At 42.2% G+C, this 27,048-nt stretch overlaps 1 protein-coding gene and 1 pseudogene across 1 annotated transcript; one reads left to right on the top strand and one right to left on the bottom strand.

The window, feature by feature from the left end:
- Nucleotides 1-27,048, bottom strand: CLSPN (claspin). Its single transcript, XM_033157719.1, has 24 exons — nucleotides 26,947-27,048; nucleotides 25,822-25,951; nucleotides 24,580-25,019; nucleotides 21,854-22,012; nucleotides 21,186-21,258; nucleotides 20,745-20,853; nucleotides 18,773-19,341; nucleotides 17,311-17,502; nucleotides 15,957-16,135; nucleotides 14,138-14,337; nucleotides 13,869-13,930; nucleotides 12,635-12,840; nucleotides 11,186-11,346; nucleotides 9,836-10,062; nucleotides 8,547-8,658; nucleotides 7,669-7,747; nucleotides 6,922-7,040; nucleotides 5,551-5,715; nucleotides 5,305-5,426; nucleotides 4,648-4,778; nucleotides 3,468-3,558; nucleotides 2,816-2,898; nucleotides 2,297-2,458; nucleotides 1-773 (listed from the first exon to the last, which is right to left on the bottom strand). Exons 1-24 carry the CDS (start codon nucleotides 26,962-26,964, stop codon nucleotides 663-665), a joined length of 3,900 nt encoding a protein of 1,299 aa, XP_033013610.1. The 5' UTR covers nucleotides 26,965-27,048; the 3' UTR covers nucleotides 1-662.
- LOC117051378 lies at nucleotides 22,626-23,202 on the top strand (annotated as a pseudogene).

The following is a 27,048-nucleotide window of genomic DNA, read 5'->3' as shown; positions in this document are numbered from 1 at the left end:
CCCCCCCTTTCTATTTTTCATGTTGAAAGCTTTAAAGTGTCCAAATAAAGGTATGGAGAACAGAGAAGGATGCACAATGGACAGAAGACAAGTTTCCCTGCCTCTGTTTTCTTCCTCAACACAATTTCACATGTTTTGTTTAATAAGGAGGGGCAGCAATTGAACATGAGAATGTGGTGTGGGGAACAGAAAAAGGAACCAAAGTTGCCTTTAAAAAAGTTAAAACCTTGATTTAAAAATGCCCTAGAACTTTCAAATATATATAATGTCAGGGTGCCCTCAACAACTAGTGAAACACAGGTGGGGCAGATATTCCGCCTCCATAATCATTTATTTAAGCATGAAAACACAGTCCTCAAATGCCTGGCCCAGAACTCTTCTTGGGAGTGCAATGCAGATTGTGCAAGTTGAAGATAAGACCAATGTAGAGATGTGCAGGTTTGACTGGTACTCAAGCTGCAGCTGCATCCAACAGGCAGAACATACCCTTTCACCTGCTCTCTTATTTGTGCACCCAGGGATGCAGGCCAAGTGACATTCCAGGCATCTCATTATCAAAAGAGTTCCACTCTAGAGAGAGTTGCATCAGTTCCTTGCCTTGAGAAGTCTGTGCAGCAGCTGGACCAAGACCAAGCACCATCGGTGCTCTCCGCCCATGTCTTTTATCGCTCCAAGTACTGGAATATACTCCGGGTTTCTTGAGCTGACGTGTCATCAAGCCGTAGCCGTTTGGGAGAAGGTGTTGCAATGGCGGCAGGAGCTCTCTTCTTGACCTAGAAGGTGACAGGAACCATGAGACCACAAAATCTCTTCAGCACGAGAATTTTTTAATTAACTTAATTGGCTCAGATATACGTTGATACTGCAAAAAGGACATTGCACTCTGTGAGAAGGAGGGTCCCTGCTTATGTCCCCTGGACATTCTTATTTCCCACAGGCAACTGAGCAAGTGGCTATTTTCAAGTCTGAATTATATATAATAATTCAGCAGTATCTGGTTATGGACGATAGGATGGCAGCTGGCCTTTCCTGCTAAGAGGGCCATGTACCATTCCTGTCCTGGGCAACTTGGACAGGGCCGAAGCAGACAACACACACACACACACACACACACACACACACACACAGTATCTTTGTCACATTTAAGAAGGGCAAGGTAGGTGCTAACAGCCAGGAAACCACTCAAGATAGCAAAATGTAAGAATTGCCTTGCTAGATCAGACCAAAAGGTAATCTAGCATAGCAATGATCTGCCAGATGTAATGGGAAGGTTACAATCAAGGTTCCTGCCCCTTTGCCTCCCACATCAGCCAGCTATCATTAAGCTTCTGTCACACATACCTCAAAACACAGACACACTTTCCCCTCTTGGTTGTAAACACCCGACCTGTTAAATCTTTCTTCATATGGATAATGCTGCCCGTTTCTGTTCCTTCTCCAGCTACCTCCTATCATTTGCACTCCTGAACATAAACTACTCTTCCTTACCTTCAAGCAGTGCTAATGAGTCCCCACTAAAGCACTCTTCAAGGAGGCTGACAAACCCAGGAAGGAATGAAATATTGTTGTGGGAAGAAGGGGTTCTGAACTCCTAGGGAGCCTCTAAGGATGGATTAACTATCCTGCCCTAAAGCAGAGGTTGCGAATCTCAAACAGCGTTGTCATTGGCATGCTAAAGAGCGCAAAGATACATAAAGGAGGACAGCTTTTTGGCCACTCTAGCCCAGGTTCATCAAACCTGACTGGCAGCAACTCTAGCCCTAATATACAATATCCTTTAATGTAAGTACTGGATTACTGATTGTGCAAAGTAATACTTACGAAGGTATGTGCTCATCTATAGCCCAAGAATCCATCCCCAGGACGTTCCATTGGTTGCCCTGTAACCAGGATTCTAGGAGACTGGGAAGCAGGCAAAGACCACCCCAATGCCTGCTGCAGTTGGACTTTCTCGTGCCCCTCCCCAGCACCAGTTTAACACCAGCTGCCCTGTAGGAAGGGTGCTGTTGTTTTGCCTGATGTTTAATGTTTTTTGTAAGCTACTTTGGAAGGATCGTATTCTGGAAGGCAGGGCATAATGAATGAATGCAGCATAATGCTGTACTGCCTGCAATATGAATAAGAAAGCTGTGCTTTGGATCCATATCATGATCGTGTCTCAAATTGCTTGCAAGCCTAGAGTGCAAATTTTGCCGCAGAGCATTCCTACTGAGGCATACCCAGTTCAAGGAACAAAAAATAAATAAAAGCAGACTAAGTAAATGACTCTGTTCAGTTTAAATCAAGGGATATCTACCTGGGGCTTGGACTTCTCCTTTGTCTCCTCGCTCTTGACTGGGGACAGTGTCTGGAAGATGAAATTCCTTGAGTTCCTGGGGGCGTTTGGGTTGAGGTCTGAAATGGCTGCCAGTTTCTGCAGGACTGCTTTGGGCCTGTTCAGCAGTGATCCATTCTTCAGCTGCAAAAAGGAGAAGGGGTGGATCCGGAGGCATAACATTCAAGTAACATGACCTGAGTAGTACACTGAACACAATTTAAGCCTTCAGAAGAACTGCTAGTCAAGTTGTTCTTTTTCAAAGGAAAAAGAAATCAGGACTAGCAATCCACTTGATTTCCATTGCTTAGTTTACTAAAATAAAATAATACAAGCAGACCTACATTGTTCAAACAGAAGCAATGTGACTCATTATGCAATTTGGTATGCCTATCTCAAAAATGAGGCCCACCTTCAATTTTAAAGAAAGCTGTCTAGACGCAATATGAGAGATGATGAAGGGAAGAAACAATCTATTCTCAGAACTACTCAAGTACTGACCTGTGGATCACTGGCAGACCGGAAAGTTTCAAATGGATTTCTGGGTAGTGATTTAGTTTCCTGTGCAGCTATTGAGGGAGTTGCTAGGAAAGCAAAAGACAGATAAAGTTTTGAAACTTTGAAAGAGAAAGGCCAAGAACTGTAGAGTATAATAATACATATCTGCCAATTCCCCTCCCAATGCCACTTGCTCTGTACAAAGGCAGCAAGATTTTAGGTATGGCCACAGCTGGGACCATTCAAAGAACCTGAAAATCAACCCTGCGGGGGCAAACACCAACGTGAAGTTGGACTTCTCAGTTGTGGTGTTCTGACTTATGGAAAGCCCTTTCCAGAAAATTAAAGATAGGAGGCACCTGGCATTACCATAAATCCAAGGCCAGGTTAAACCTACTCTTCTAAGCAAGACATTTGATCTGCCGTGACTGCAGTTTTTGGGGTTTTTTGCATCATATTAGCTGCTGCCTGGCATTTTAGAAATTTTATTTTTGTGAGCTGTTTTATAGCTTACCAATATTTAAAATGATATCAAAGTGTCACTAGGGTGCAAAAGTATTTTTTCAATCAACCTGCAGCCTTGGTGTGGAATTTTGGTGCCCACCCATCCCCATTCTGCTAGCATTCATAGCTCTTCAGTAAGAAACAGGTTTACCTTTCTTTTGTAGGGACTTGACAGTGACTTTTTTGGCCAGTTTCATGAACTGGCTGTTTTCATCGATATCCTCCTCTTCCCCTTTCTCCGACTGTAAATAAGCAGAATTTTCATTAGACCACATCGTTATAAGCATGGAACAAAAAGTAACTGAAAAAAGGTGCAGTTTCTTTAATGAATGCCACTTTTACTAGTCATGTGCTTTTGCTTTTAAAAAACAACAACACTTTGGGAGGAGCCCAACAAAACAGTTCCACTAGTGCAAACACTTCTGGAACTGCACAATGGAACTTCCCCTCCCTGCTTGCACCCCCTAAATCTGTTGTGGGTTTCCTCAACCTTCCCAAGTAGATTTAGGAAGCATATGGGGAGAGGAGAGGGAGGGGAAGTTCTGCTTGTGCTGGCAGAATTATTTAACTGGATACCACTCTTTGGACTTAAGAGGCCAGTTCCAACTGTTATGTGGCAGCAAACTTGCATCTGTCATTGAGTGTACTCTCTTCAGGGAATTGCAGCCGATCTTACCTCTCAGACAAGGGATGCCAATTTTTGTGCCTTTTAGAGGTATACTTAAAACAAGTTATGTATGTTTTAAACCCATAAAAGAAATTATTACAGTTGTACCTCGGGTTACGTACGCTCCAGGTTGCATACTTTTCGGGTTACGAACTCCGCTAACCCGGAAGCGCAACTCGACGCACGCGCAAAGCGATTTTCACGGTTTGTGCATGTGCAGTACAAATTGTTCGGGTTACGTCCTTTTCGGGTTACATACTGTAACCCGGAACAGATTAAGTATGTAATCTGGGGTACCACTGTACTGAAATTACTTGTAAGATACCAGCACAGTTCTTATTTCACAATCCATCAACCGACATTAACGATTGTGTTTTAAAACAGTTTCACCATCAAGTTTACAAACTCCCACAGACATCTTCATGCATATTGCCTGCTATTTTATAATGAAGACTACCACTGATACTGGCCCAATGGAAGATGCTATCTTCAGTATTATTATTTTCTTACATTAGAATGTTTGCACCACCAAGAATACTAAATATCTATGGCTTGTAATCAAGAACAGATTGGGGGGGTGCATTTCAGCTCTCATCTCAGTCTGTCATAAAAGCAGGCTAAATGAAATGGTCCAGGAAGAAGCCTATCCACGGAGGTAAGCTACCTGTTCCCGAAGCCACTGCTCCCGCTCAAAGCGTTCCTTCCTCCACTTCGCCTCAGTCTCGTCCAGGTGGTCTTCGTTTTCATCATCGTTCTCTGCATCATTGTGGAACATATCCTCCTGAAAAGCATCGTCTGAAAACGGAGACAGAAAGGGAATTGGTTCTGGCCACTGCCACCTGAAATGCTCTACTTAAAAGTAAAAGTGTTAAATGCAGAAAAGCATTGTGGGCCTGGGGGGGGGGGAAGAGATGAGGATTTGGACTGGGACCCTCCTGCTGGAGTTTGGTTTTACCAATGTAGCCTGCAGAACAGACAGCATATTTGCATAAACGGTATCAAACCAGCTTACAATTTTAATACAATAAAAGCCACACAAAAATGCAAAACAGATCAGCAGCTATTACATATTTTAGAGACTGAAAGATGGTGGGGAGTAAAGGTCTGTTTCTCTCCTTCTCTAGGACCATTTGTGACCCACTAAGCTGAACACAGACAACAAGCCATGTAGGGTCTCAATAGACCTTCTTGTCCGTCCGCCCCCCTCCCCCCCGCGCCTGCGACCATAAACAGGGGCTATCAACTTGTATCAGGCATGGCTCATTCATCTTCATGGGTCACCAGTTGTGCAGGCTTGCTCTAGAATAAGACAGCATTATACCTATGTTCTTCCACCTGAACTTCCTCATTCGCCCAGGGCCATCGCTGTGCAAATCTCCATCAGCAAGGTATCTCTCTTGATACAAGCGCAGCTGTCGTTTGTCATCATCCAGCATCACCTTCCTAAAAAGTATCCATGTGTAAGGGAGTGAAACTGAAATTAGTCTTCATTCAAAAACAGGGCTGTGCTTTCAGAAAAGCACAGCCACAAACTGTATTTTAAGCTTATGTATCTGCAGCTACTGACATGTGTATTTTGTTGACTTGATCCTGGAGTTCTGCATCTGTGGGGAGGACCTCATCAAGGACTTCATCTTCATAAACATCAAGTTCCTCACCGTCATATTCATCCTCACTCCCCATCTCACTTCCTGACAGCTCAGCCTCCTCTTCCATGAAGTCCTGCAATTTGCTGAAATGTTTTGAGGGGAGGGAAAGAAAGCCAGGAATCCAAGTTGAGTCTAAAAAGATTTAAGGAGCTGCTGCACATCATGACAAACTTCATCTTACCCAGAACTGCCAACAGTAGCTGGCAGAGTTTCAAGTCCAGCCCTCCAAGACTCTGTTCTCAGCCCTTCAAGGAGAAAACATTTATACCTTGCAATGCAGGAAGTATACATACATACACAGGATGTGCTTAACTCACCAAAGTACAGCACAATGTGTGAGTATAACACTTAAAGATACTGTGAAATATTGCAAATTCCATGTAATAGAAATTTTCAACATCCTGCCAGTCTTTAGTTATGCATTATTACTATTAGTAGTAGCAGTATTATTATTATTTTATTAATATATGCCAAATCCATGCTTCTAAAAGATGCAACAAAATAGAAACAATTCAGCCCCAATCAAAATGAGGAAGCAAGACAAGAAACCTGAGGCTCTCCTCTTTTCCTTTTATCATATAAAACCTTTGCCTTCAGCCGTGGTTTTTATTGTTCCCAATAAATTTCAGAAACATTTGTTACCATTTATTTAATACAGAATGCAGAAAAATACAGCAGCATCCAGAAAAATAAACAGGTTAGCCCTCTGAGTACCCTTCCCCTTGCCTGCTTCATCGTCAGCCCGCCCTTTCCTTAAATGGAACTGGGCTGTCAAACCCTGCAGTTGTTCAAGCAGCGGCTGATTCACACTGTTGTCTCCTTGCTCCACGCTGCCTTCACCAACCATTCAGCGCAAAAGCAGATTTGCCTTAACCATCCCTCATATCTCAGTCTGTGTCCAATTTGCATCGAGCCATGGTCTGAGTTAGGGGTGGGTAAGGTTTTGTGGCCTGAGGGCAACCCAGTCAGATAGGTGAGATCTAAGTAATATATTTATTATTATTATTATTATTATTATTATTATTATTATTATTATTCACTGTAGGCTGACACTTGAAGGTTCTATGCCAGCCACTGGTGTGATCTCTCTCTCTCGCTCCCCTGCCTGCAGACCATCTGAGGTGATTACCCCCTCCAAGCGCATAAAGTTAGCAAATTTCTTGCCCCTGGAAAGAATTTTCTGCCAGCATCTTTCAAGCCTGTCCCTTTTTATTCTGTTTTAGTTAGCTTCATATACTGCATTGATCCTGTTTATTGCAAAACTATAAAGGCTAGAAGGATTTACTTACAATTTCTTCTTCATTCCTTCCCTTCGTCTCAACACTTCCTCTTCATCATCATCATCTTCTACTTCATCTTCACTCTCTTCTTCTTCTTCTTCCTCTGTCTCTCCTTCCTTTTCCTCCTCCTGCTCATCGTCCTCCTCCTCCTCTTTGTTCTTTTCATCCTATCAATCCAGGAAACGAATTCTGAATTTCCTTTAGTATCTTATCACCTCCTTTAATACCTTCTATATTTCAGCTTGTTTTTTTATTTAAACAACACAGTTAGCAGGGTGGTGTCTACATGATGATTGTTTAGGAGCATAGAAAACACACAGAATGAACTACTGGGTGCAGCCTCCAGCTTCATTTAAAAAGCAATAGAAATTGGAATGGAAGAGCACAGGGCAATGTCAGTTGAAATCTCAGGAGCCTGATGGGTGACTGAACAAGATATTGAGGGTTTAGGCTTGAGCCTTCAGTGCCCTGCATAGGTACTCCCCATGACCACTAAAGGCAGAATCAGTTACACAAAGTAAGGAAAAATATGCAAATGTGCTTAGTATGCACATCTTAATTCAGGCTGCAGAATGGAGTTTCTCTTCAAATCCATTTACTCTGGGGAATACCCAGCCCCGTCCATTAGCTTCTGGTCTGGACTAGCTGAGTAGAACATTGGGCTATAGAGGTGGGAGTGGAAATAGTTACGGTTTTGTGTGGAATGCATGCCTGGTGTTTAATTCTGGAATAACCACAATAGTTCGCAGTACTCACTTCTTCACTATCAAAGGCATGCTCATCTGTTAAGAGACAGAAGTCTCCAAATTCTTCTTCCTCATCTTCTTCCACTTCTCTAAAAGAAAGGATTTTTAAAAGGGAGGAAAAATACTTGCTTAGCAAGTGGAATCTAGCAAAGTGGGAATGTGCAAGTGGGAACACAGGAGTCCAATATACATTTGGAGGGCCACAGGCATCTCGCCCCTGCTGTACAGCCTGTCACACCTAGTTAGCCATGACAGAACATGGTGAACAAAACAAAAAGCATTAGGACTTATCTATCTTCACAGTCTCCAAAATGTCACTGTACTTAGCACTGCCACAGACTAGGTAAAGGTAAAGGGACCCCTGACCATTAGGTCCAGTCGCGGATGACTCTGGGGTTGTGGTGCTCATCTCGCATTACTGGCGAAGGCAGCTGGCGTACAGCTTCCGGGTCATGTGGCCAGCATGACTAAGCCGCTTCTGGCGAACCAGAGCAGCACATGGAAACACCGTTTACCTTCCCCCCCGGAGCGGTACCTATTTATCTACTTGCACTTGATGTGCTTTCAAACTGCTAGGTTGGCAGGAGCTGGGACCGAACAACGGGAGCTTCACCCTGTCGTGGGGATTCAAACCGCCGACCTTCTGATCAGCAAGCCCTAGGCTCAGTGGTTTAGACCACAGCGCCAACCACGACCAACTAGCTGCGTCTAATTTTCTGGAGTTTAGTTTGATGTAGAAAGGTAAACAATAAGGAGAGGTAGCACTACTTCTTGGCAACTAGGCCAATGAAGTATTCTGCTTAACTGAGAATTCAGTTTTCATGCTCCTTCTACTGAAGGAGACAGGAAAACCTTTGGCGAACTGAGTTACACATCTCTAAGGCTTACCTTTCAGTTGAAAAAGAACCAGAACAAAGAGCTACGGCCTCAGCCATTGGATCATCAGTGCTGTTCTTTTTTTCCATTTTAGGGTTTGCTGAGGAGGATCGAATGGGAGAATCTGAGAAAGAAACCAGAATTGAGATGTCACTGGAATAGGGTCGAAGAGGCAGAACCCAGCTGGTCCCAGATAAAGTGTTCTTTCTATCCCCAGCCCTTAAACTTATTAAGAAGCTGCTGTTGCTAAAGAAATAGCAATTCCTCTACCTAATATTAGGAGCTTTAATTTCTCTATATATTATAATGTAAGAACGTCATCACACAGCTCCCATTGGAGGGTTTGCATAAAGTCAGGGAAGGGGAGCAGGCTGGTTGCACAGCAGCAGCGACTATGACATGGAGGTAAGAAGAGAGGAACAATGAAAGGGAAACTGTCAACAATGGCAGAGGTTGGACCCAACCATTGATACCCAAGATGTGTGTTTTTGAGGCCCACTCTATTCCTGTGATTGTAATTTGTTTAACTACTTCTATTTTTAAATTTTGAATTGGAACCTGCTGGTGAAGGGCAGGTAATAAATCTAATGTCAATAAATAATGATAATAAACCAAGCAGGGGAGACATTATGTTTAAAACTAAGGTTTGGGTACAGCAAGAATAGAATTTGGAAAGGCTCTGTTGTGCTAGCTTCTGTGTTGCGCCTATCTGCCATGTCTCCTCGTTAAAACTATTTGGTTTCAAAAAAGAATGAAAATATCCTCAGTGTCTTTTCCATCTTTCCTTTACTCAAACTCTACTGTTGTTTAAAACTGCAATTTTCATATTTGTCCTTCTACCCACTAGCACTTTACTGCCAGGTTGAGGAACTTCTTTCCTGGAATGGGACTTCTTGCTCCCTTGACAGTGGCCTTCAGTCACAACAAGAACTTTTTGGGCAAATAGACTACTGAGCTGTTGCATTTTACACAGGTTTCCTTAATCTGATTGTTATATATGCTGTTCTTACCTCCTTATCTTGTTTATTGTTATCCTACATGTGTCTACTATGCTGCATGCAGCCTTCAGCAGTGTGTTAATTGAAAATCAGAGTAAAAATGATTTTTAACGGCATAAAATTGCCATTAAAAAAAAATCCACAGACAAAGCCGTTAAATTTACTTGCCAAAACTAGGTACCTACTAGCCTCTTTCCCTTTGGTTTGATCATCATATTACGGGTGTAGAATTGAGCAAAAGCCTACTGAAAGTGGCATGTGCAACCCCAACTCTTGCTATGAGGAGCAAGATCCACAACTCACTCTGAGAAGCAAACTTTCCAGAGCAAAGGTTGAGCAGCTCTTCCATGTTCTGCTTCTTGCCATGGTAAGTGTTGGGAGGACACTTGTTCTGAGAAGCAAATTGGCCAGAGCACAGATCCAACAGCTCATCCATGTTTGCATCCATGGCGTTCTCGTCCATGCTGGCCAACGGTAGGCGATCCTTGGATGACTGGTATTTGCTCCGGTGATGGCCAACATTCAAAAACCTGAAAGCAAAATTAATGACCAGCTTTGAAAAAGTCCACAGTCATCAGAGGAAGCTGAGGTGGTTTGGCAAGAAAGGTCTCCAGCATTGACTTTTTGGGATGCTTCTTCTGTAGCTGCACTCACACAGGGTAAGTGCCACTGTGTAACTGTTTCAGCATTATTTTTTTTAGGACTTACCTACCTTAGACAACTTTTATTTACTTACTTTGTGTATAGTGTCATCAATGTTAAAGAATTTTACAGTTTCTCAAGGAATGTTCGATCTAAACTTTGACACAAAGAAAGCAGAGGAACGGGGACAGGGAAGCGTGGATGCGGTTTTTATTGTCCCAGGGTTTTTAATCGCTTGTGCATTCTTGTTATCCTTCTTGGTATAATCCTGTTGGCTGCCTTTATATTGTGGCACTTCAATATACTTGTTTTAATTTGTTTAACAGTAGCTTTCACTTGGTGTAAGCTGCCTTGGTAACCTCTTGAAGGGTGGGGTATAAATCAAAATAAAATAACTTGAAAATGATTTCACGCCACTCCAGACTATGGGCAAAGTTTTTTACACCTTGGGTTAAGATTTGGTAGGGCTGTGGGCCCTGTATAAAAACTGTTTTCAGGCTAGATTCATTCCACGAGTTGCCAATAGTCAAAAGGATCAAGACACACATACCGTACCTTCCCAATAGGCCTATGAACTAAATAACTCTGAAATATGGCCTACAGGTTGAAGATTTGTCACAGAGCTAGCAATTTGACTTCATATGCAAATTGCAAAGCCGTTTAGGACACTGTGACTTGGACTGAAAAGTGGCTTGGACTGAAAATCCTTTTCTACCACCAAACTTTCTTCCTCTTGTGGGTTTCAGGATTCAAGCCTATTATCTATTAGTAGTACATACTGAGTGCACAGGCAACAGCAAACCAGCAGCTTCCATTTCTGAGACTGAGAAGCCATTCCCTGAAGAGTGGGTGCATTTCACCCCTCTGTTTATTTGTTCTTACCTGGAATCAAGTCCCACTGTGTTTGATGCAGCTTTACTTCCTAGTAAAGTGTGTTTAGGACTGCAACCTTACTCTAACTATTTTGAAAGTGTTACTTGCACAAGAGAGCCAACTCTCCAAATTACATACCCATCCGCATCAAGCAACTGACTCTGAGTGTCGTCTTCTAGGGAGAACTGGAACTGGAACCTCCCAGCTGTTGGAACTGGGCTTTTCTCTTCAGGAGTAGCGTTGTAGAGATCTTGGGAATCCTCTATGGGTAGGGAAGGCTCAGATGCCTTCCCTGAACTCTAAAGCAGATAAGAAGCAGAACACAGTTAGATTCATGAATTAAAAGGCAGACTGTAGCCAAAATTCAAACTAGGAAAATGAAAAATTCAAACTAGAAAAATTAAAGGTACAAGCCAGAACTCTGCAGCTAACGAACTGAACCAATACAAAATTGGAATCAATTATAAACGTTTGCATACAAAAATTAACCAATTTGCAAAAGCTTTGAATTTCTGGACACAGGAAGCAAAGAAAGAAAGGTTTCCCTAAGGCTGCAGAATCAAAGGAAATACATTCTGGTCTCTGCTACTAACTAGGGGAACAAGAGCATTGGGAGGCTCATCCTCCGATTCTCATGTCTAATTTTATGTATGTGGTTGTTTTGTATCTTGCCCTGGGATCTGCTGTTATGACTATAAATATGCTTGCTTAAATAAATAAAGGCCATGGATTAGAACAGACAGGTCATTGTGACCTGTTCTCAAATGGAGACTACAAGGGAGTAGCTTATTAAAACCTACACAAATACAGTTACGTCTGCTAAATTAATGAACTGAAGAGAGTTCACAAAGGCATGGCTCTTAATAACAAGTGGAAGACAGCTGAGAGGCAGGGTCCAGGACACTACAAAATCCTCATTACAAACCCTGATGACCCTGACCACCTTGCCAAAAAGAGGCACTCTTCCTGTCTCTCCTTAATAAATCCTCAAAATTATTCCAACTATTAGCTGGCCACAAACATATCCACTTTGGGCAAGACGCTTGAATTAGTGGTTGATGCCCAACAGACACTCTTTGACGACACCAATTTTCTAGAGCTATTTTGATCTGACGTCTGGCCTTGTTTTTGGCACTGAAGCAGCATAGCCACCCTTTTGGATGACCTGTACAATGAAAAGAACAAGGGGAGTGTGACCCTTCTGCACAGTTTAAAGGGTGTACCTCATGAGTGGCTGGGGAAACCCAGCCAAATGGGTGGGGTATAAATAATAAATTTATTATTATTATTATTATTATTATTATTATTATTATTATTATTATTATTATTTGTATGGTGTGCTTAAGTTTCTGTACCTATGGTAAACACTGCATTAAAAAAACTCCACACTTCACAAATACTTGCTATCCATTATGTATAAAGCATTTTCTTACATGCCTGTCTGCAAGCTCACCATTTAACAGACATGATACAAAAAGGAAAATCAAGTGGAGAGGGCTGACGGGTACCAGTTCTTAAAGTTACATATTTGCTCTTTAAGTGACCAGCTGCTACTGGTTAAAGATTCAAAAAAGATCAAAATCTGACCTTAGAAGCAGAACTGATGAAGCTGGTTTTGAAAAAGCCGGGAGAAGGAGAGCGGACAACTCCAATGGCAGGCAGAAAGTTGCCCCCACGTGCCAGTTGCTTATTACAAGGTTGATAGGAGGGAATCATAGAACCAATCAACTCAAAGCTGCTGTTGTGGCTGTTTTCCTTTGCCAAGTTCGGCAGTAAAAATGAATCTTCATCTTCTAAGAGAAGGAAAAGAAAAGTGAAGAAACCCTACTAATTTTTAGAGGAATTAAAACAACCTGAGCTGGTCATTAGAGGGAACAATATTTTTACTAGACAACCTGCACTAAGCCACATCCCTCTCCATGGAATTTGGGGGAGGGCTGAGGTTCTGGTCAGACCCCAACTGTGGGAACTGGTTTATCACTGAGTGCCAAGCAAAATTCATTCACTGGGTCTTCCCCAAAGAAAACTCTGCTAGACCACAAGTGTGAATCAATCCCACGAAATATCCTGTTTCCAGTAATGGCAAATCTTCAGTGTCTCACAGAAAGGGGAAACCACTGATTCATTGAAACAGAAGTCACCAACAAAATGAAACATTTGCAATAATGTAGGGAAACAACTGAACATTTTCAGAAGTACAAACAAGGAATGAGAAACAGCTCAAGCTACATAAAACAGCCCACATCAAAACTAAGATCTTCTGCTCACCCCAGCTGCCTACAACCTAGTTATGTATAACTCATCCAGCAACTATATCCCATACATCTCTCTCCTAGTTTCACCTCTTACATACACAGCTCTCCACACACTGCTTCATTTCTAGCACATGAAGATTTGAGCCTCTAAGCAGTCATGGACTTGCAACTTCACATTTTCCTTGCAACAAATCCAGTGGGGTTCTGATCCACACTTTAGCAGATCGTAAGCCAAGATAAGTTTGCAGCAAGGCAAGCAGAGGATCACATCTGTCCCAGAGGGGGTTGTTCTATAGACCTTCCCAAAATTTAACCAACCTATGTATCTGTGTATTAAACTTATCTTTTAACTAAAAGAAATATATTGGTAATTTTTGAAGTATATGTTTTGGTAAAATGCTTGCCCACCATTCAATCATGAAGAGAACAAGCAGAAAGACTTACATATAAAAGTTATCAATACATATATTTTAGTTACAAGAGAAGCTTAGTTTGTTGTTCAAAGGCACAGTATGAAAAAACAGTCAAGATAGAGCATGCCAGCTGCAGATACGCAGGTATATTACCTGGCTTGTGTGATCTTCCCATAGCTTCTTCCACCTCAGCTTTTTCACTTGGAAGAGAACACCTGCAAGAAACAGTAACGGCTCAAATGAAGGATAATCATATTTTTAAAAGGTAGTAAGGACCACTCCATAAATCAGGGATAGCCAATGTGGTGCCCTCCAGTTGCTATTGGACACACTGGGTGATTGGCTATGCTGGCTCAGATTGGATTCCAAGAACATTTGGAGTTCACCTTGTTGGCTAGCCCTGTAATAAAACTAAAGCTTACCCTGTTTTTGAAGAGTTATCCTTGAATAGCAGCAAGGTTGACTCTGTTGAGGAAAGTTTGGGAACAGCAGTGCAGTGCACAAAGTTGGCTGCTCGTTCCTCATCCACCGAATCTTTGTCAGTTTCTTTGTCGCTATCTGCAGGGCCTTGCTCTTCCAGCTCATTATCTTCCTCTGTCTCACCAAGGAGATACTCCACAGTCTAGTGGAATATACACACACACACATATACCAAATTCCACAGTGAGTGAACTTTTGCTTTTGGCTATGCTTAAACACTGATAGTTGTTGGCTTCAAGTGCATACACTTTTACGGCGACCAGTGAAAACTGATGAAATCTACGGTTACAAAACAGGGCTTTAAAAAAAGGATTAGGCCAGTTGCTAGGAGACAATAGAAGAACGCTGCCTTCCTGACTTGCCTCTGTGAAGCCCACAAGCCTCTGGCCTGGCACTATAGGAAACAAGATGCTGAACTCCTGATCTAATCCAGCAAAATTCTCATGTTATCTGGACTTCTTTAGTCTCTTCTTTCTGGATATGCGACAAACCAGTTTCTAGCCCTTATACTTACAGACAACACCTTAAAAAGATGAAGCCTGTATCTGCCAAAAGCTCAGACTAAGAAAAGAGGTACAATGGGGTTCCACCAGCAGCAAGGATAAAGAAGCGGTTGCTGGTCACAGTTCCCATTCCCTACTGCCTGCCCCATCCCTCTTATGGATAACTGATCCAGAAGGCCAACACTTAATTACTAGAACTGGTCTATCTCAAACTACTAGTCTCTGGTTCAGAAGCCCTTCCTCCTAACATATTGCAAGAGTATCTCAGCAGTGAAGAATACTGTATGTACTTCCTTAAATTCTTTCTTCTTCTTTTCCCAAGTCTAATCCCTAGCATTTAAAAACAGGTGCCAGGACAGAGTCCAAGAACATGTTGAGCTCAGACAGATGCCCTTTTGCAGTTGGACATGATCCATCATGGGTGGCATAAACTCTGCAATAGAGGAATCTGCTGCTACTTGACATTCACAATGTTTTATGATCAGAGGCTGCTCCCTTAGTTTTTGATTTGGCCCATTTTTATTGATGTATTTGTACAGATTCCAATTATACTAATAATGCACCCCACTTTGATAATTCAGATTGTAACTTGCTTTTGAAGTATTCTAAATAAATACTAAATTGTTGCAGAACTCCAAAACTTAGTTGTTGCCTTTTGTTTAATTTATTCTGCCTATAGTAAAATTGCAGAATTGGTCTTGCTAGGGTGGCATATATGTATATTTAAAGCAAACTAAAGTACCTGTTCATCGCAACTCTGCCTGGCATTGCAGTGCTTCATTTCCTTGCAACAGAGCTTCTGAGTTGATACTCTGCACAGCCATGTCATTCTTGGCCTCGTTTCCTACTTTCTCATATTCAGAGTCCCACTGTGTGGCTTTTGAGAGGTATGGAACGAGGCAAAGTAAGTGGTGGCCCTTCAGGGTTCTGTGGCTACCTGCCTGAATTTCTGTACTTCCTCGGGTGAAATTGCTTCATGATTAAATCAAAACAAATTTCTGGCTGCAAAATTGCCAGCAGTGAGGTGGACAAGATAAAAGCCTGGATTTCAATGCCTAGCTGTGTGGGGAGCTGAAGCCACATTTACTTAATTACAATTTTTATTTCAGATGAATTTGGCAAGAGGCCATTATTAAACATGGTGCAAATTCCCGAGTCTTATAGTTCCTGGACAGTTTTATGAGAAGTCAGCAATACACTAGAACTTGTTGAAGTAGGCCAAAATAAAATAACATGTAAAGCAAAATAAAGGAGAGACCTCTTGATTGCCTTCCTCCTCCGCCTCAGATTCATCTGTCATCTCCTCCTCTTCCTCCTCCTCTTCCACCATATCCTCATTATCCAATTTATACAATGCTTGCCGCTTCTGGCGTTCCTCCATCCTGCGGAGCTTCATTACCTCCTGCAGTTGAGCCTTAAGCATTTGTAGCTTTTCACCTGGTAAGCATAAATATGCTAAGATGCACATTTTAAGAGACACACAGAAATGTCCCGAGCAAACATTTTAATGATGCCACCAGCAATGAATTTTAAAAGCAATGGAATTTTATTTGAAATTGGGGGTGTTCAGGAACTCACATGCTGACTAAGAGAACCAGCAAATCCAGCTAGGAGAGGAGAAGGAAAGCTTCAGGCTTGAGATCTTATTTGCTTTAAGCTAAAAAGGACAATTGGTCCTACCTGAAGGATAATTTTGTAGGCGACGAGGGGTGAACTGGGGATACTGTATCATCAAGAGGACAGAGCTACTCATCATGTGGGACTAGGGCTGTCATTCAATTGACTAAAAACTTGGATGATTAAGGAAATGTGAGTCAATCAATTAAACCTGTATTCGCAACAAAGATTATTTTAAATTAAGATGAATACCATTTTGTGTTTTTTTCTAAATGATGCATGCTTGTGTTGCAGTATGCATCATCTTAGTCAGTTCCCTTTTTCTAAGATGCTGTTTGCCATCAGCAGCTTTGAGAATCTGCATTTTTTTTTTTATGTAAGAAACTGAAAACGTGCTTTCCAATCAAGGGGGACCTTTTTAGTGTATCAAAAATGTTACTGGCAATGTAATCTATATTGGTTGAGTCAGTGGCGGAGCTTCATGCTCTGGCACCGGGGGCGGGAAGCAGGCGGGGGCGGGGCTGGCACATGTTCTGGGGGTGGGGCACCCCGCCCGCAGGAGCGTGGTGCGCTTTCTGGGGGCGGGGCGTGCCGAGATGGAACCCTATCGGGATCCCACTGCCCGGGGCGCCCCGCTCCCTACGCCCCAGCCTTCCTACGCCAATGGGTTGAGTCACCATTGTCGCTCTATTTGTGACAAGCACTCGAGAATTGATGGCATCATCCCCACCCAATAAACCTTACCCCTCTGCTCTTTCAAAGCTTGAATTGAATTGAATTTATTAATTCCAGTCACAGACCAGTCCAAGCTGGATCACATCTGGTCCAGGCTGGATTCGTACATTGACAAACTGATGAATCAGTTGATAGTGGCAGGCGACTTAAATGCTAGAATGGGCCAGTCTGATGATGCTTTATATGCACACTTCCACGAATTGCCACCCATCTTAGAGGAAGCTCATTCTATATCAATCAGGCACCCTCTCAAAGCATACCTGGCTTTGCATGGGTTGCACCCTCCACAGTCTCTGCAGCCAACGTCACTGCCACCACATCTGGTCTCAGCTCCTCCTTGCCCTCATGAGTGGTCTCTTTCCTAATGATATTCAAGCCCACCGTTCGTTCTGCTTTTGGCTTGGTTGTGTAAAGTGCATGCTTCACAAAACGTTTCTTCAAAGCATCTAGCTCTGTTTTCAGGGGGTTTTTTTAGAAAAGAAAAGAAAACATACTATAATTACTTATTTGTGAAAGACTTTGTAGTTTTCATTTTTTTAAAGCCAATTAGTTTCACTTCAGCTGGGTCTAAAGTTGAAAAATAAGAGCCTTCCTGTTAAGAATTTAACACCATGCCAGCATCTGTTGGGGTTTCTGATTTTTTTGTTGAAAGTGAGAGAAAATAGTTCTCTCGTGAACGTGGCACAATTCTGGGATTAAACCTATGGGCAAAAGCCAAATCGACTGTCTTTTCATAATAAATTTTTAGTTTTTCTTGCACTAACAATTGAATAAAAGATGTCAAAAGTCTTTTTAACTCTTGTTGGGTTTGAGGACAACAAAATAGTGTCATCCCTCAAAAAGCACCTCAGCTGTCAAGAACTGAGGAACAATTTTTAGGACACCTTTGGAAATTAGGAACTACAGCTAGGTAACTGTGAAGGCAAGCATTTGAAGAAGCCTTAAGGAGAAGGGCAGTCGCACAGTGGTAGAGCATCTGCTTTGCATTGCAGAAGGTTACAGGTTCAACCCCCAGCATCTCATGGTAGGGCTGAGAATGTCCTCCATCTCAAACACTGAAAGGCCGCTACCAGTCAGTGTAGGTTGTACTGAACTAGATGGACCAAGCATAGGCAAACTCGGCCCTCCAGATGTTTTTGGCTTACAACTCCCATGATCCCTAGCTAGGAGGACCAGTGGTCAGGGATGATGGGAATTGTAGTCCCAAAACATCTGGAGGGCCGAGTTTGCCTATGCCTGAGATGGGCCAATGTTCTTACTTGATATAAGGCAGGTTCTTGTGTTCCTAATGGAAAAGTGCCGATTTATGTTTTTTACTGCTACGTGTCACAATTATTAATACTGGGTGGGCAGGCAGGCTTGTGAAAAAGTGTCCTTGCTTAAATATGAGCGAGAGACTTAACTAAACCATGCTAAGTGAATATCCTATGGGGGCCTAAAAACAATCTGATTTAAGCAAAGCATGTCACAATTCTAGACACATTACACAGAAACAAATTATTTCAATATCCAAAGTGGCAGATAGCATCTGACCACTGAACTCAAATGTTTTAGGAGAAGATACCATGGAAGAATGAAAAATCTATTTATTTATTTTTTTACCTTCCCTTCCCCAACAGTGCAAACTTCCCTAGCAATTCCCTTTTCAATCTTTTGTCATGTAAGCAGTAGCAAGCGAATAATAATCACGACATAGCAAGATACTAGATGCTGGTACCATACCTCTGTTAGATTCGGGCTCATCAAGATTAATAAATGAATCATCCCCGGAACACAGTCTAGGCTTGATTGTCAGGTCTACTCCCAGCTCTCGAAGCCGATCTAGCTTGGACTTCTTTGTTTTTTCAGCAGGAGCTAACAACACTGCTTCCTGTGGCTGCACAATGTCTTTGGGCTTTCCACCGAGTTCTGAAGATTGCTCCTCCACTTGCTCAAGTAAGTTTTCTTCCACTTCATTCTCTACTGATTTGATGCATTCTGCAGGGATTTGATCAGGCTTTTCTTGCTTTCCAGAACTCAGCTCCTCCTTAAGGCACTCAATTTTGGAATCACTGCCCTGTCCATTTTCCTCAAGACAATATTTTGCCAAATTTCCCACTTCGCCAGTAGAAGTTTCATCTGTGCTGGCAGAAGCAGGGTTCAAGGGGGCCGAAGCTTGCAGATCAAGCCCTGCTGCCAATGCTCTCCCTGCTGATTGGTTAAATTGTTCTCTCCTACTCTCACTGCAACTGATACCTGGGTTCTTTGGAACAGCACTTTCTTCATCCAGACTGGGCTGATATTTAGTTGATCTGTCGGGGGGGGGGAGGATACAAGTTAGATCACTACCAACCTTAAACTTGTTCATTTGAGAAAATGAGGAAATCAAGCTAAGGGCAGAATGCAGTATTTTGCCTATTTATCCTTGAATACAGGGGAGGGGGGGGGAGAGAGAATTACTGAAGAATTATTACAGATTTCTGCCAATAGCTAGATACAGTAATGTGCAGTGCCTTCTCATGTGGGGCAGGAGAGTTAAACTGGGCAACATGTTCTACCGATGTTCATTTTGTTTTAGCCTATTTTGAGTCAATTCAATATAATCATAATGAAAAGAAACCATCTCCCAATTCTTGAAAAGGAAGCAGTCCCTTTCATCGGTGCCCAGTACAAGCAGAGAGGAAGGAGGGGCTTGTGTGCTAAGGAAGAGACTCATCACTGCCCATTCTCAGACTAGCAGGCTGTCATAGCATCTCACTTTTTGGAAAGCTGCTGGTATTAGGAGAAGTCAGGATAGGCAAGTGTACATAGGATCCATTTCCCCATCTCTTCATTGCAGGGCAAATGTATTTTTTTATTTTGTGAACTGGCCTAAGATCTTCGGATGAAGGGGGTATATAAATTTAAGCCTCTCCTTTTTCTTCCACGCGATAATCTCTACATGTTTCCACAGGATTACAAAATAGATACAAGGGTTGGTTGGAGGCATTCACTCATTGCAGCATATCAAATTAATTAGCTCTCTCTAACTTTATGTACAATACTAATAATAGTATTGTACATAAAAACACCCTCAGTTATATCTCGGAGTATAAATGACACACTTTTAGTAAGAGATTACAGTTGCGTACTCAGTGCTAAAAATAGAATTAGAATTAAGCCCCAAGAATTGCAAAAAAATCCTGTATAAATTATATAAACTGGGGAATTACACAAGTTTGTTTATTTTACACAATATATCTGGATTTTGCTAGTCAATGGGAAAAGCTTGAACTGGGCAGCATGTTGTAACCATGAACTTGACCTTTGGAAAATCTTAATCACCCTTCTGGCTTCTGAAAATTGAGCAGGCATATTTTCACAGCTATGCAGTCTTGAAACTTTTTTATTTTAATGAAATCCAGAGTTTCTAAGAAGTTTAATTCTGTTAAAATCCTGGGAAATCTTTTTTTATGTCTAAAACATTTTATATCTACTGGATTTTTTAAAAAATTTTTTTACTGTTGCTATGATAATTGCTTTTGTTTCTGATGTTTTTGATCTGTTTTATATTTGTTATATGATTCTTTTGTAGGCTGTCTTGAAAAACTAAATTAATGAAATTATTTTAGAAAGATGAATTCTGCATCCAGTCCTACTCTATAACAACACTACTGCAACACCTACAAATGCCTGTATCATGAAAAGAAACAAGTTAGAAGCAAGCTTGACTTACTTTAGCAAAGTCATAGCACTTCCCTGGAAGGCAGGACGAGGTTTGCGCTTGAAGAATTCATGGACACTTTTGGCTTCTGGTAGGTGATATGGGAGAGGGATGTTGGCTTCTACCAGAAAAGAAACAAAGGGATTAAACTGGTCTGTGTGGATACAATGAAGGCAAATTTTGAATAGTATGGCCTTGGTTTAACTTTTAATGATAAAAATACAAAAATCTTAAAAGGAACATATGAAGCTATTTTATACCAAGTCAGAACATTGCTCTAGCAAGCACAGTACTGCCTAGCAAATGAATCTCCAAGGTCTGTGGCAAAGATAAGGTCCACATTCTGTTGTCAGTTCCTTTAAGTTGTTTTTAAAGTGGGTGATACCAGGGTTTAAGAGAACCTGGAACCTTCTACACGCATACAGAATCTTGCAAAGTGTTTTGAAATCTTACCTCTGACAAGCCGCTGAGTCTCACTGTGCAGCTGTTTGATGGCTTCCTTACCCAGCTTGGCTGCCTTCCGCTCCTTAACAAAAATGAAAAGACAGCTTTGAGCAAACATGTGGCTTAGACACGATTAAAAGTTAGGCATACTCAGGATGGAAGATCAGGTGCTGTTAAGTACTATACAAAAAAGTGAGATAGAAACAAAACTAAAAATGAATAGGTGTGGGTGTCATTTTTAGGTTCCTTCAATAGACGTTCCTCATATTCATCCATCTAGTTTGTCATGCTCACTCTCAGAACCAGTATAGGTGGGAGAGGCAATTAAATTTAACATGCCAAAAGAAACTGTTGTACAGAGTATTGCTTAAAGAAATACCAAATATTTATCCAAATATTTATTTCTGAGGTTTCTATGGTATTTGCTGCAGATCCCCACCAATTTCTGTCTAGGACGCTGTGCTTTGAAGGTGCTCCAATGCAGTACATTTGGAATCTTCCTATAACCCTCTCCTCTTGAATTCCACAAACGTGGCACCACTTTAAAGGCTCTGCCTCTTGTCACCACCCAACTAGAATTTGGGATCATCTAGTAAAACTGATTGGCAATAAGTTCAGGTAAACAAAAACAAAAAAATACTTTGTATGGTTTCCTTGGGTGGTTTAGCATTACTCACCTTCCGTTTTCTAACTTTCTCTTTCCCTGCAGTTTTTATCAACTCTAGAGACTCTTCATCTTGAAGAAGGGGATCCTCTTCCTCTAAGCCATTCTCAAAGAGGTCTTTATCAGTCAGCAGACACCCACTGTCATTGAAAGAAAACTTCTCACTATCCTCCTGGCCCAAGAAAGGTAGAATACAGGAAACAGTTAGCAGTTGCTACCTCCCCCTTTCCTATATAAATAGGAAGGAAATCAAATTTTTCAACTGCATACTATAAGTTCACAGTAAAGCCAACCACTGACAACCACCCTCCACTCATGTGGAAGTTACATTTTGGGGCCCCACACACATAGGAGAAAACCATGTAAGTGGGGAGCACCGGTTTTTTCCTGCTCTCCAGCTCTCTCTTCAATCCAAACCAAATATTTAGAACAAAATAAAATTAAAAATTCCTTCCAGTAGCACCTTAGAGACCAACTAAGTTTGATCTTGGTATGAGCTTTCATGTGCATGCACACTTCTTCAGATGCCAGCACACGAAACTTCAGATGCATGCACATGAAAGCTCATACCAAGAACAAACTTAGTTGGTCTCTAAGGTGCTACTGGAAGGATTTATTTTATTTTGTTTTGTTTTGACTATGGCAGACCAACACGGCTACCTACCTGTAACTGCAAATATTTAGAGTTGAAGCTCTGGAACCTGCTGGAGGTCGCTTTGGAAAGTGGCTGCTACTGCTACGAGACCTAAACAAAGCCCTGCTGAGGGGGAACCGGTGAGCGGGCTATGGCAGCGCTTGTTTCTGAAGCGGAGCTGCTGAGTGAGCAGACCAAGGTGAGCAGGTCCAGCAACCCAGAAACAGCAAAGAAGCATCCGCCCTCAGTAGAAGCTGGACCAGGGAAATCGCAGGCAGCTTCCTCGGGCACAAAGTGGAAGGAGGCTCCCGCCACCCCCAGAGGAAAGTCTAAATCTAGGCGGGTATGGAAAGAAACCAGCAAAAAGCGGTTTTCTCACATGACTCTGGATAAGCCTTTGCGTACCTCCTGGGAACGCAAGATGAAGGAACATCAGGAAAAGAATCTAGTCAAAGATTTTGCACGGCAGTTGGTGGAAGAAAAACAAAAGGAACATGAGGAGAAAAAACTATGAAGGGAAGAAAACTTAAGAAGACTGGAGAATGATCGGAAGGCAGAGGTTGTGCAAGTGATTTGGAATCCAGCAAAACTGAAGCGTGCAAAGAAGCAATTGCGTCGCATTGAGAAGCGGGACACACTGGCATTGCTGCAGAAACGCCAAACGCAGCGCAATGCAGCCAAGGAATGAGGCCGAGACAGGGCTCCCTCCCCAGTCTCTGTGCATTGAAAATGACTTCTTGAGATGCATACGGCAAGATGCTGGCCAGATGCACTGCTGGTTTGCTTCCTGGCTTCTCTTGGCGCCAGAGATCAGATTGTTCCAAAGAAGGCTACACTGCATCCAGATGCCCCTTAGCTGAAGCCTCCCTTACACCTTCCTGTGGAGAGGGCAAAGCAGAACCCTCCAGAGTAAAGTGCTTAGACGTCTTTTTTTAATACTAACTGTTCTCCAGGATAGCAAAAGATCCCAGACTTTATGAAATGGGGCAAAGCCCTAAAGGGGTTTGTCTGAGGATTCGCAACTTCCAGACTTTAGGGTTATATATGAAAGATAATAACCTGGTTGCTGTTGTAAAGGTATTCTTCTGGGTTAGGGATGGAATGGAACATTTGACTCGTTCTGCAGTTATTAAAATCATTGCTTTCTGGGGACACACACAACAAAACCCTGCTGAGCCTCTCTTCAGGGATTCCTCCGCCCTCACTGACATCATCTTTAGGATCCGGAGATGATTTCCTTATGAGCCATGAAGACTCTCTCGTCTGTCATTTCCTGGTATGATTCCATTTTATTTTATTTCCTGGTACCACATGTATATGTGATCACGCGTGAGTCGATTACAAGTAAAAGTGGGGAGACGCCTGTAGTGCAAGGCCCCATGCTATACCATGCACCGCAGTAGAAGTGGGGCATCTCTGGCTCTCCAGATACTATTGGAATACAACTCTCATCATTCCTGACAACCAGTCACACTGTCTGAGGCTGATAGAAGCAGAAAGTACAAAAACGTCTGTAGCACCACATGCTTCCCATCCTATTTGCATACAAGCCCTGACCCAGTTTAGACGAACAACTTAACATGCAATAAAACTGTCCCTGGCCTGCACTGCTTCACACTGAGCGAAGGATTATATGTTGTGGGTAAGCATTCAATCAATGTTTATACATGGAAAATCAGCACGTCAAGAGAAGCCTACATTAGATTACTCCTACATATCACATTTTCTATATAAAAGTGGTGGTGTGCGTGAGTTAAGATTTTTTTAGAACAGAGGGGAACATTCAATTATGCAATGGCCATCTGTCCTCTAAAGTGACATGAAAACAAGAACAGTTGCATGGTGAGCTACTTATCTAGACTGTGCCTTATTCTCTCCCGTTATAGCAGCAAGTTGGACTACCATACCATAATGCTATAGCTAACATTTCAGTTTAACAGTGCAGCTGGTGAGACACTTGTGTACATGCCAGTCAATGCAACATGAGGCATGAATCACAAAATGTAAAGACATCACTTGGCATTAGACTGGACTTTACCTTGGGTGCACACAATGATTCCATCAAAGCCCAATCCCTTAAAATGTTCTTCTCATTCCCAACATACCTTCCCTTCTTCTGCCACTCCTTTCTTTATGATATCTCTAATAGCTTTCATTTTTTTCTCTTTCTCCTTCCTCCTTTTCCTTGGGGCACCCTTTTCTTTTTCAATAATTTCCTTTATACAATGAATTCTGTGGTTCTTGTGTATTTTCCCAGAGTTCTCCAACTTATGTTCAGGCAAGCCAAGCTCTGGATACATTCCAAGGTCCTTATTATGGTACAAGTGGTCCACTTCATCATCATCACTGTCTTGCAGAGCCTGGCAGATTAGGTTGGATTTCCTTTCCTTAGCATCAAATGTATCATCATTTTCCTTCATGCTCTCCATATCCCCAGTTGCAGCCTCTGATTTCTCAGGAGCCAGGTCTTCTCTTTCACTGTCACTGTCAGGGAGGATCTTCTTACATTTGACTCTCTTACTCACATATATCTCTTCATCAGAATCTGTCAAAAATATAAGTTTCACATCTTTATGGCATGCATCTCTTTTTTAGACACACACATATTTTAAAGGCAGTGAAACTTATTTCTTACCCTCTTTTCCTCACTTGAAATATTGCAGATTCAGTTACATACTGCAGTCAAAGATAAGCAACGCTGAATTCAATGTAATTTAATTAATTTTATTGTGCAATTTAGCTCCTGTAGGCTCTATTTCCCCCCCTGCTCCAGTAACAATCCACAAACTACTACAGCTCATAGGAGTGTAAGGACCAGGTGTGTGCATGTAATTATTTCCTTCTTAAATCAGTTTCAGCAAGCGTTGTTATGTTTTGACTTTTAATGTTCAGTTCTATTGTTTTCCACTTTGGAAAATACTAAGAAATATTTATTATTTTTTAAAGTCAGTTTCAGGAAAGCAGTCCCGATATCAAAATGGCTTTCAAAACTTTGTGGAGGGTAGGCAGGGAGGTATCAGATATGCATGGAGGAGCTCCTATGAAAAATGGATTAACTTACTGTGTGCATGCAGCCCTGTTTAGGGAAGTTTTTAATTTGTGACTCTGTATTGTATTTTGGTATTTGTTGGAGGCCGCCCAGAGTGGCTGGGGAGACCCGGCCAGATGGGCGGGGTATAAATAATAAATTATTATTATTATTATTATTATTATTATTATGTTGGGTAAATTATATATGTCACATTTATATATGTTTGAGATATTTACTGTTGCATAGTACATTTCTTTGAAATAATGCAATGACCTCTATAATGCCCTTTTATTTTTAAAGACAGTAAGTTACTGACCTTCATCATCAACAGATGCAATTCCTTTGTTCATCTGTGCTGGAGAGGTCATTTCACAGCTTCCCTGTCCACTGTCTGAATCACTGTCAGACACTTCCTGAGATTTCAGATCCTCGACATCCAACTGAATCTGTAGGCCACAAACATTTTTAAGTATGACAAACACATGTAATTGTTTTGATAATGGAATTTTAAAATAGAAGCCAACTCCAGCACCATTCACCTCCCAACTGCAAAGAAAATGACATAGGAACCTTAGGAGCAGAGTTCTTCTGGGTTCCATTCTATACTTAACCATTGTCTAATGTCTGCATGGCAAGATTTCCCAGAGAGCGAGTCTGGCATGATTAACACAACAGTGACATGCTTCTCATTTAAAAATCAGAACCAGAAACTGCTGCATGGTATATTTATCAAACTCAGCATGCTTATCAGGCTACATAGTAGAAGTTCCCACGAATGTAAGTTGCACAGTACGGTATATTGTAAGGATCAAAGTTATACAAAGCAGGTGTGGAAGAAAGATTATGAATCCCAGTGAAGGCATTGGACAGTGCAAGTTTTGCTCTGGTTAGTAGTATGTGTGCAGTGGGGAGGGGCACTCTTCAACAATCTCCCGCACTTTTGAGTACCTGTATACTGTATTACACTGCTATGGGTCACATCCTAATGAGAGACATGGGCGAATGTTTTTCCCCCTTAGCCATGAAGCTCACTGGCTGACCGTGGGCCAGTCACTACCTCTCAGTCTAACCTACCTTACAGGGTTGTTGAGGGGAATTAAACGAGGAGGGGGCAGGACCTTGGATGAAAATGTGGGATATGAAGGCAATGAATGAATAACAAAACAAATTAAAAGCGCGCGCACACACACACGAGTCTGAACCCGCAGCAGGGCATTCCCCCTCCGAGGACCATACAGTATTTCAAAGACACTGGGGGGGCCCCCCAGGACACCCGAAGTTAGCCGCAATGTACGCTGGGAGTTGTAGTTCTTGCTCCCTTAGGTGGTTCCCGCGGGGCCGCCGACAGCCGCCAAGGCAAATTTCCTCCGTTCCCCCTCGCACCGCCAGCCACTGACAGGCGGCAGCTTCCAGGCGTGAGCCAAACATACACTGGACTCACCTCAGTCGCCGCCGCCATGGCGCCCGACGCCGAAGAGCGAAAAGCGCCAAAGCCTCCCTCGCGCCTCCGAATTCGAGAGTTCCCGCTCTTGCTGAGAGTTTG

The sequence above is a fragment of the Lacerta agilis genome, chromosome 8, assembly GCF_009819535.1.
Source record: "Lacerta agilis isolate rLacAgi1 chromosome 8, rLacAgi1.pri, whole genome shotgun sequence".
Taxonomy (NCBI): domain Eukaryota; kingdom Metazoa; phylum Chordata; class Lepidosauria; order Squamata; family Lacertidae; genus Lacerta; species Lacerta agilis.
This window is presented reverse-complemented; position numbering and strand designations above follow the sequence as displayed.